Source organism: Sus scrofa, chromosome 2 (genome assembly GCF_054392235.1).
Source record: "Sus scrofa isolate SSC_HxYL_T2T_F1_AM1 chromosome 2, Sscrofa_HxYL_maternal_Yorkshire_Landrace_v2.0, whole genome shotgun sequence".
Classification (NCBI taxonomy): Eukaryota; Metazoa; Chordata; class Mammalia; order Artiodactyla; family Suidae; genus Sus; species Sus scrofa.
The window spans coordinates 66,472,723-66,483,920 of NC_139384.1; the positions used below are offsets into that span (position 1 = coordinate 66,472,723).

The 11,198-nt window shown below is 40.6% G+C and overlaps 1 protein-coding gene across 1 annotated transcript; it reads right to left on the reverse strand.

Moving 5' to 3' along the window:
- Window positions 1–9,353: 9,353 nt before the first annotated feature.
- Window positions 9,354–10,301, reverse strand: LOC110259610 (olfactory receptor 2V2). Its single transcript, XM_021085086.1, has one exon. It carries the CDS (start codon window positions 10,299–10,301, stop codon window positions 9,354–9,356), a length of 948 nt encoding a protein of 315 aa, XP_020940745.1.
- Window positions 10,302–11,198: the final 897 nt, after the last annotated feature.

Here is an 11,198-nt window from a genome sequence, read left to right on the forward strand (position 1 = left end):
ACAGTTCTTCTGGGTTTTTGTCTTCCTTTGGCAATTATATTGTTTTATTTGTCACACCTGACTGGACACAGGACCCTCCCAAATAAGCATGTGCATCTTTTGGCAAAGATGGATTCCAGAGCAAAGTGTGCGGGATGGTATCAGGACTTATTATGGCCTTGTGTCCCCTCCCTTTTTGACCCCTAGGAGTCTTACTGTGCATGTGTAATTGGGGAGATCTTCTTGACCCCAGGAGTGATCAAAGTGGTCATCTTATCTTTCTACTCCAGCAGAGCTCATCATTAACATTTTCCTTGATATGTCAAAGAGACACAAGGCCCAATTTCCTTGACCTAACAAGTCCCAGATGTTCTCAGCCCAGGGGCCAATCTATCTCCTGCCTCACTTCTACTCCCTTGTGAGCTCACAGACTCTGTCAGGCCAAAGCCTTTGAGGGCTCTCTCATGCTATCTCCTTCATGCAGTTCCATCTTCATGGGGTGGTGACTGTGGCTGCTGATGGGAAAGCTATATTGTATTGTATTTTAATTTTGAATATGTTGACTTAAAAAATGTACAATCTGAAAATTGAAAGTTAAGTTTTATTTGGGGTGAAATTAAGTCTTAACCCCAGGAGACAGCATCTCAGGTGGCCCTGAGAAACTGCTCTGAGGAGGTGAGTGGGGAGCCAAGATATATAGGAGTTTTTACAACAAAAGGAAGGCAGTAGGAACAAAATATTTTCAGAAAACCAGTTTCTATGGGAGGATGTAAAGGTCTGGGCTTACTGGAATACCTCCTTTGATGTGCACCTAAGCTATGGGCCAGTATTCTTTATTTCTTTCTTGAGTTCCCTCAGGGTTCACTGGCTCACCCTTGGGAGACATCTTTTGTTTTGTCCACTTAAGTACAGCCTAGGAGGCAGTATTTCAAATAGCTCTGAAATACTGCCCCAAAGAGAAAAGGGGAAATACCAAGATATAAGTGACAAAGGTGAAGGGGGAGGTTTATGCATCCATTCACACATTTTATGGAAGTTTGCTGCTGGTCTCATGAAGGTTACTACTAGGCATGAGGAGGAGACATCACCGGGAAGGGTTTTAGTATTTTTCTAGATATGTGGAGATGCAAGAATTGGGCTCATAAAATCTTCTCCTAAAAATATTTAACTATCTGAAAACCTGCTTGTTAGGTTTGCTGAGGCAGGAACACTCAAGGCCAAGTCAATAACACAAGAGAGATTTATTAAGGCATTTGAAGTGCATAGGCTGAGCTCAAGATGGAGCCAGCTATGACTGAGATGCTAGGCTTATAAAGGATCTATGCTGGGAATCTGTGGTGGGAGTTTGTGATGGGAACAATGAAGAAGGAGGAAGGGAAGGTCAGGGAAGGGGGTGTGGGTAGAGTCCCATGCCAGAGGGCAGTTAATCCTTGTAGGTGGTTAATCTATGCAGGCAGTTGTTTTCTGAAGGCCATTGTTTCTTTCTGCCCATTTGAGCATCCACATTCCAGGAAAGAGTGTAAATCTCGCACTGGGCTGTACCCATGTCTGTAGCACGTCTCCAAGGTAAACAGCCACGGGGGGGGGGGAGAGGGGGGGAGGGGTCTGTCACCATCATCCTGGGAAACTATCACTGCTCTTCCAGTTTTCCCAGAGCACAGAGTGCCTCACTCCTGGTCTCCACCCTGAGATCCGTTCAGGGGGTGCTGCAGGTTGGCAGCTGCGGTGGCTCATGTTTTACTCCATGTGGAGGCTGATGGCAATGCCAAACTTCAGTTCACAAATATGTGAAGGGCTGTGTGTCACACTCAGGTGTTAATGTTGCTGAAACTCAGCCTCTGTCCACCATTGCTGAATAGAAATGCAGAGACAGAGTTTGGGGTGAAGGAGAAAAATATACCTTTATTGTTTTCCAGGCAAAGGAGGCCATAGCAGGATAATGCGTTAAAGACTGTGCCCCCTTGGAAGGGATTTGGTGGTGGTTTTATAGTTTGGGGAGTGGCAAATGGGGCCATAGATAAGGATCAGGGTAGGGGCAAGCTTGCATTGTCTTTCAAAGCTGGTGTTTAGTGGTCCCCAGGACTGGTTCTGGTGGTCCTCCTTCTTCCCAGAAGGAAGAATGCTTCATCAAGTAATTCCTCCATTTGTTGGGGGTTTTAGCTCTGCAGAAAGGCTCAAAGATATTGTTATATATATTCCTTAAGGAGGAACCAGGACCCTGCCCCAAGGCTGTATAATTGTCTCTTGACTACACCTTCTCTGCATCCCCTCCCTTCCCTGATTAGCAACTGCCCTTTGGAACTTGGAAGATCAAGGAGGCTGAAACTTATTCCCTAAAAACAAGAACTGGGGGACACAGAAAGGCTTGTGTGCCCAGGAGTCCCACAGGGCACTAGCTCAGTTACATTAGCTCGGGACCATGCTCAGAAAGGACAAAATATATGATTTTTCTGGATGGATCTGGAGGCAGATGCTACTGGAAGTGAATTTGCCTTGTCTACAGAGAGGTCCAGAATTGTCCTACTGTTGCCAAAACTTGGCTTCTGTCTGCCAATTCAGAGACAGAGTTTTCGGTGAAGGGGAAAAAGACAGCTTTATTGCTTTACCGGGCAAAGGAGGCCACAGCAGACTAATGCCTTAAAGATTGTGCCCCCCCACCCCCAGAGAGAATGGGAGGGGGTTTTATAGTTTGGGAATGAAAAATAGGGTTGCAAATCGGGATCAGGGTAGGGAAGGAGGTAGATAGGCTCCAGGATAGATATTTGCAAGTAGTCTCTTTTTGCACTTCTTGAGGCAGGAGATAGGTAAAACTAGACTCTTATTTACACTTCCTGAGGAAGGAGCAAGGTGGGTTCCAGAATAGATATTTACAACCAACCACCAATCTATGCTTCAAGATAGAAATAACAGGTGCAAGGCAAATAACTGGTACTTGTCTTCTGTGAATTTGTTAAATTATGTCACATGGATGACAGGATCAAACGAGGGGCTGAGCTCTGCTTGGAGAGAACAAAGAGGTCAAGTACTCACCATCTTCAGGATCAGGAAGACCTCAACTACATATGTGCAGAAAGACCCTCCTCGGTTAGAAAGGGAGGGGGTGCCAGGCCATAATGTCTGGATAAGCTTCCCTGCACACTCTGCTTTGGAATCCATCTTGGCCAAAAGATGTGCATGCAGATCAGGGGAGGGCCCTAGATCTGGTCAGGTGTGAAAGATAAAACAAGTTAATTTGCCCAAGGAAGACAAATATCTGGAAGAACTGTCCTGTGTAAATAACTTATATAAGTATATATAATGCACCTCATTAAGGGTGATGCCTGCACCATCACTTCTCCTTTGGGTATGTATTACTGCTTTACTTCTGCCTTAGATAAGTACACTCATACTCTGTATTTCTGTGCTCTCCCATATAACAATAAATGTTACACTGTTTTTACATTCCTTGAAACACTCTTGCTTTCAAGAGGGGGCAAGAATTGGGGCAATTCTGCTTTCAGCTCTAGCTGGTCTAGAGGCTAGGATTCCTGGTTTTCATCCAGGCTGCCCAGGTTCAATTCCTGAGCAGAGAATTAAGATCTTACTTTTAGCCACCACCCACGTCTCTCTCTCCAAAATCAAGGGTAGATGCAAGCTTCCATTGTTCTTTTTATTTCTTTCATAATTGAGATTTTATTGGTTGTTTTGAGGATCAGTTCACCGACAATTTGTACACAATTCTTAACATAGGTACCAAAAATCTAAAAAATCATGTAGTTGTGATGATTTTCTCAACAGTTATTTCAGTAACTTTACAGATTGGTAAAACTTGTGTTTGAGTAACAGTAGTGAAAATTCCTGCCTTCCTGGATTTGGCTGGATTAAGCTTCATCTGGATTTTTTCCCAGTCTACTCAGTGGCCACAGGTAAAACATTCTTGTTGAAACACTTGAGATATCTTGATAAATTGGAGTGTGAAAAATCCAAAGAGATCTGTGTGGGCAATTATTTAATCAGGGAATACTTCCTGGAAGAAAAGACTTTAGACCAGATTGAAATTTGGACAAGGCAAAAAAGATGGGATAAATGTGAAGAGGATAACCAGAAAAAGAGTTAATATTTAGAGCTTAAAATTAATTTGATGGGTTAGGTATTACATAAGTGGCTACCAGTAGAAGATCAGTAAAAAAAACAAATTGTGTTTCATCCACACAGTGGAAAACATTGCAGTTCTTTTTTTTTTTTTTGGCTTTTTGTCTTTTAAGTGCTGCACCCACAAAATATGGAGGTTCCCAGACTAGGGGTCTAATCAGAGCTGTAGCCACTGGCTTATACCACAGCTCATGGCAACGCTGGATCCTTAACCCACTGAGTGATCACGGCCAGGGATCAAACATTCCACCTCATTGTTCCTATTCAGATTTGTTCCCACTGCGCCATGACAGGAACTCCAGCATTGCAGTTCTTGAAAAGAATGAAGGAAACTCATAAGAGTGGTTGCTTTGGGAGGTGAACTATGTGACATGAAGAGGTGAAAAGGAGACATACTTTCACTATTTATCATTTTCTATATTTTGGATTTATTACCCTTTAAAAATGCACACAGAACTTTATATTAACAATGAATTTGGAGAAATGTGGGCAAAGAATGGAGAGTTTCATAGAAAAAGAGGACTCTTTTTTCTTTACAATGCCTAAGTGATTGTCAAAGACAACATGCACCAGACGCTTAAGTAGATTATTTTATTCAATTCAGGCTATTGTAACATGGAGAATACTTGGTAATGAGGATAGTCTCAAAGAAGAGGAGGAAAACTTGGGGTTTTATAAAATAAGAAAGCCATTGAGGTAGAGTGGAGGCAGCTCTTAGGCTGTGTGAGAGTAAGGTGGTCTTTTGTGGTTAGTAACTTATCCAGTTGTGGAAACACAAAAGGATGGAGGGATATTATGATGAGTATAACACTGTCTTCTTGAATTGATCCAAAAATGATATTTAAAACCATGAAACTGGATGAGTTGGCTCATGAGCCTTGAGTTGCCAGAAAACAGGAATGACTAAGAAATTCCTTCACCCTTTTGTGTTTCTACAAATGGCTAAGGGATAGCCAGTAGGCACATGAAAAGATGCTCATAACCACTAATTACTAGAGAAACATCAATCAAAACCACAATGAAGTATGTGCTAGTAAATCTATAAATAACAAATGCTGGAGAAGGTGTGGAGCAAACGGGAACACTCCTACACTGTTGGTGGGAAGGTAAGTTGGTGCAACCACGATGGAAAACAGTATGGGGTTTCCTCAGAAAACTAGAAATAGAACTATCATATGACCCAGCAATCCCACTCCTGGGCATTCCTCCAGAAGGTAATGTAATTCAAAAGTTACATGCATCCCTATGTTCATAGCACCAATATCCACAACGGAAGCCAAGACATGGAAATAACCTAAATGTTCATCAACAGAGGAATGGATAAGAAGATGTGGTATATATATAAAATGGGATACACTTAGCCATAAAAAAGAATGAAATAATGCTATTTGCAGCAACATGCATACAACTAGAGAGTATCATACTAAGTGATATAAGTCAGAAAAAGAAAGACAAATACCATATGATCTCACTTATATGTGGAACCGAAACTATGGAACAAATGAACCTATCTACAAAACATAAACAGACTCGTAGACAGAGAACAGACTTGTGGTTGCCAAGGAGGAGGAGTAAATGGACTGGGATTTGGGGGTTGGCAAGTGCAAACTATTACATTTAGAATGTATAATCATTGAGGTCCTACTGTATAGCATGGGAAACTATATTCAGTCTCCTGGGATAGACTATGATGGAAGAGAGTATTAAAAAAGAGTGTATATATTACTGAGTCACTTTGTTGTACAGCAGAAATTGGCACAACATTGTAAATCAATTATACTTTAATAAACAATAAATAAATATCATCTGTGCTCTGAGTTAAGAAAAGTCATTCAAAATTTGGAAAAATCATTGGAGGATGAATGCATTGACTTTCAATGTCATTGTTTCACAGGCTTACTTCAGGGTTATTTAATACTCTAGAAGAATATACATATGTTTGACTACTTTTTAATTAAAGCCCAGATATTGTGAGGTTCTACCATTAACTTGTAAATTTGTCTGATGATGGAAAATATAATCCCAAAGGTTTATTCTGTAGGACACTGCCTGGTTTTGTACTTAAGTTAGCATTTTATTCTATCAGTCCTTAATTAGATTGCCTATAATGCCCCAACTCCTCAAATGCTCTTGTAACCAGCTTTACCATCCTATTGTTTGCTTCATCAATTAACATAAGAGAAATAAAATATTTGATGCAAGTTTCTTGTATATTTATGTAAGAGTCAGGTTTTTACCCTTCAAAGAATTGTAACTGGACAGCTCTGGAGGTCCTACCTAGTTGCTTAGGTGAACTCACTGAGGGAGAAAGCAAATTTTGCTGAAGAAGTGTATCTCCTGAGTTCCTCAAACATAAGCATTACTCCCAGAATGATTCCTAGTGGCTAAGAACTTCATTTTTGCTGAGTCTCTATTTTTTTGCTCTTGATTTTGTGTGTTTGTGTCTTCACTTTTAGTTCCGTAACAAGATTTTTTCTGGTTTTGTGCTGTGCATGACTGACAAATTATTCCCCATTGGTGGTAGCAATAATTGAGAATCTGGCTTCATGGTTTGATCATTTGGTGATGTATATTGGGGGAAAAATCATCCTTATTGTATGAGTTTGCATTTGCTATTTAAGCCCATGCACTGTGAGGTTTCATGTTAACTTATAGGTTAATATCCAGTAGAAAACATGACTGCAAAGGTTAAGGTTTTATGGTTTTAATGTATAGAACATTACCCACTTTTGTACCTTAGAAATCTTATTCTAACATTCTTTGAAAGAATATTCTGATGGCTCATGTAAACTCAGTTGCCCTTAGAACTGGCTTTACTGTCTGATATTTTCATTCACTAATGAGTTGAATAAAATTTCTGATGCATGTTCATTTGATATTGAGTGAGAATTGGGTTTTTAAGTGTAAAAAGATGAAACTTTGACAAGCTCATGCAGAAAAGGGATATATGATTCAATCCTCCCCTTTAATTAACAGTTTTCAAAAATGAATTAAGAATAATCATTTAAAAATATCTGATGACAGTTGGTAAATAAATATATTGAAAGTATTAAATAACATTAACTTCCTAATCAATGACCCTAAGAAGGGCTGGAGAGTCAGGTAGGTAGTGTTCCAATCTGGAGCCCTGTGTCCTTTGTGAACTGTCACCACCACCCAGGGAGGGCTGCTCTAGTCAATCAGTTGGGTTTGCAATCTGGTTTCTCTCAGTGCAGGGAAACCTGCAAATGTCCATCTCCTTGAAGGAAATGGGCATGAAAGAGAAGCAGGAAGGGTCTAAGAAAGGTAGAAAAGAGAAATGTGGGAGAAAGAAACACTTGTGTGTTCAGAACTCCTCTAGAGTCTAAATCTAGAATAGGATTTCCCAGTCTAGCATCACCTCATATCCTCTGAAAACAGGAGTTGACTGAGTTGCTTGTGGGACTCCACATCCACAGGCAGGAAATACCCGACGCCTTCCACTGACCTCTGGAAAGGTTTTGAAGACATGAATTAAGATGGACTAAAACGGGAAGAAATAGGCCTGGAAGAAGGAACCCAGAAAAACATGGAAGAGAGGGCTTCGTGCTGAAACCATAGCAGAATCTTTAGGCATTAAGAAAAAGCCTTCCAGAAACAAAAGTTATAGCACAGAGAGAACATTCATCCTCATCCACAAGGGGAGCAGTGTGGGAGAGGGCTGGACTAGGATGGGAGGAGCTTCTCAGTGGGAGTTAGTGGAGAGGTCTCACCTTGGAAGAGGACTTTTGCTGGGCCAGGTATAGCTCTTGGCTGAGAGGTTTTATCTCTGCCACCACTCACTGCCACTCACTGTTTACCCCGTTGTTGTGGCTAGGAGATTTGCTCCTGCTTTTACAAGTCCCCAGAGACCCCATCTCTGCCACACCTTGGTCCCCTGTTTAGCAATTAAACTCCGAGGAAAGGGAGCCTCCTGCAAAGTTCTCTGCTCACCTCAGCTGCTCCAACAAACACATTCTCCCAGGAGCACATGGAGAGGAAATCTGGGGAGTGAGGTCAAGAGACTTAACTCCTCTGTGCCCCAGTTTCCTCATGTGCAAAAGGGACATAATGATGTTCACCACAGGTTTATGACAGCATTATGCTGAGTAGACAAATAAGTCGTTTCCCCCGGTAGACCCTAAGAACCATAGTTACTATTAGTGCCACGGCCCTCTATTATCAGCAGCCTGAAAACCAAAAGCAGGAAATGCTTTCCTGTGGCTTATTCCAACTCTCAGAGCCCAGTTCTGTCCTCTCTCTTCTCCCTGCATGCAACCAATGTATTTTCTCCCAAGAAAAAATGATTTATTTGCAAATGTGTCTAAGAGCTTGTGCTTATTTGTGGATACAAATAATACCAATAGTTCAAATAAAAATGTTTAAAAATAAGTTATCAAATAATACATCAAATTCTTCCATCTATGCTTCAGTCTTAATCCCCAAAAGGAGAAACAATATTGATAATTTTCCTGTTTTAGCAATGGAAATGACAAAATATGGCTATTTTTGCTAGAAGATTGTATAAATACAGCACTTTCATGTGTATTTTCTATGCGTTAGGCACTGTGAAGACACCAATAAACAAGTCTTTAACACTTTCTTAGGCCAGTCTCCCTTTATTCTTTGAAGAATATATACTTTAATAAACCTTTATTAAGTTTTCAGTTAATAGGGTTAAGGGTGAGCACTATATAAGAGAAATTTATTAGGTTATTTTTTTGTCATCTGGAAGCATTTCATCTAAGACACTAGTCTGAAATAGTATATTAAAAAGAAAGTTGTGATATATATGTATACTCATGAGGAACATAGCAGGGTGTATGGCATAAAGTAGTCTTTGAATCAATCATAGAAATTAGCATTTATTGTTAAGGAGTTCAGCTCAGAGCATTCTCTAACAGTAGAAGAAAATCCACTTTTAAATAATTAGTGTTATAATCCCAGAGCTTTCTTCTATGTAGTGCTTGAGTTTACAAAGTTCTACTTCCTATTTTAATGTATTACACAAAAGAATCAGTCTAAAAAAATTGGGGGGTGGGGAGAGCTGGTATTTCACCAGAGGTAGAAATTACTGATTTTAAAAAGTCCTCCCCAACTCTTTAGGTGTCCTAAGTCTCATAATTAATGAGAAAAACCTAAACTCAGATCAAATAGATTATATACCCAACACCACAAAGCCAGATCAAATAGATTATATACCTGATACCACATAGCCAGGAGGTGGTGAAGGATACCCTGGCCCTTCAGGGCTGGTTGGCAATCCTACAACGGTCCAGCCCCTTCCTCAGGGCTCCCATCACCTCCCTGTTCCTCAAGCTATAAATGAGAGGGTTGAGCATTGGAGTAAGGACCGTGTAGAAGATAGAGACCACCTTGTCATGGCTTGGGGCTCGGTAGCGCCTAGGTCTCAGGTAGATGAACATGGCTGCCCCATAGAAGAGGGACACAGCTGTCAGGTGGGAGGAGCAGGTGGCCAGAGCCTTTTTACCAGCCTGAGCAGAACGCATGTGCAGCACAGCCTTCAGGATGCGAGCATAGGAGGCCACGATGATGGAGAAGGGAAGAAACAACATGATGACACAGCAAACAAATATCATGTTCTCAAAAATGGATGTGTCTATACAGGCCAGCTTCAACAAAGATAACATTTCACAAAAGAAGTGGTCCACCTCCCTCAAGCCACAGTAAGGAAAGGTCATTACTACCACCATCTGTGTGAAACCATCTATGATCCCAAAGGCCCAGGAGCTCCCAACAATCTGGAGACAGACTCGCTGACTCATGAGGATGGGATAGTGAAGTGGGTGGGTAATGGCCACATAGCGGTCATAAGCCATGAGTCCCAGCAAGAGCCCTTCAGATCCCACAAGACAGACAAAAAGACCAATTTGAATGCCACAGCCCACAAATGAGATGTACTTCCTGCCCGAGAGGAAATTGACTGCCATCTGGGGCACATTGGTACAGACCAACATGAGGTCCATGAGGGAGAGCTGACTGAGGAAGAAGTACATGGGTGTATGGAGTCGAGGATCTATGTAGATGAGGAAGATAAGGAGGATATTCCCACAGATGGCCACCATGAAGACTATCATGACTGCAGAGAAAAGAACTAGGTCAGCAGGACCGTGGGAAAAGATGCCCAGGAGGACAAAGTCATCTGTGGATGATTGGTTCAACCATATCTCCATGCCTCAGCCAGTGTTCCTGGTCACCTGAAAACATGAACAAAAAATATTGGATTGTCTGGAATGTATTTATTGATAGGAAAAATCATAAGGCCAATAGAGAAAAGAAATGATTTGTACCCAATTTTTTTTTAGGAACAATGAAATCTTAGATATAGAGAACAAACTAGTCATTACCACTGGGGAGAAGGAAGAAGAGAGGAGCAATACAGAAGTAGGGGAGTAAGAGGTACAAAATATAAGGTATGAGATAAACTACAAGGGTATATTGTATAACAGTGGAATATAGCCAATGTTTTATAATAACTTTAAATAGACATAACCATTACACATTGTGAATTACTATATTTTACAATAATTTATATACAGTAAGTATACTTCAATTTTTAAAAAAAGAACAATGAAGTCTTTAGTTTTGGTAAGACTTTTAAAGTAACCCAGGATCAGAGCCTCAGCAGAAGTTTACTGATAAGCATGTTACTGCTTACTAAATTATCTTAGTAGAAATTGAAGAGCTGTCTTTTTTTTTGGCTGTACCTGTGGCCACTTCCTAGGCCAGGGATTGAGCCTGTGCCATAGCAATGACCACATCAGATCTTTAAGCATTAGGTCACCAGGGAGATTCAAAATCTTTCTAATAATATCTTCTACATGATTTTCTGAACTATTTACTCACTGCATGATAGAATTTCCAATTAATTTATTTGGAGCATGTCAATGAAAAGGGATTTCTCTTGATTTTGATCAAAAATTTTTTTTTAACTTTTTCTTTTGTTTTTTATTTTTAATTTTTTTATTACACAAATGAATTTAACACATCTGTAGTTGTATAGTGATCACAACAATCTGATTTCACAGGATTCCCATCCCACAGCCCAAGCACATCCCCCCACCCCCAGA

Bases quoted from the DNA above. Each gene is read 5' to 3' on its own strand.
- LOC110259610 (XM_021085086.1), bottom strand. From the start codon at position 10,301: ATGGAGATATGGTTGAACCAATCATCCACAGATGACTTTGTCCTCCTG.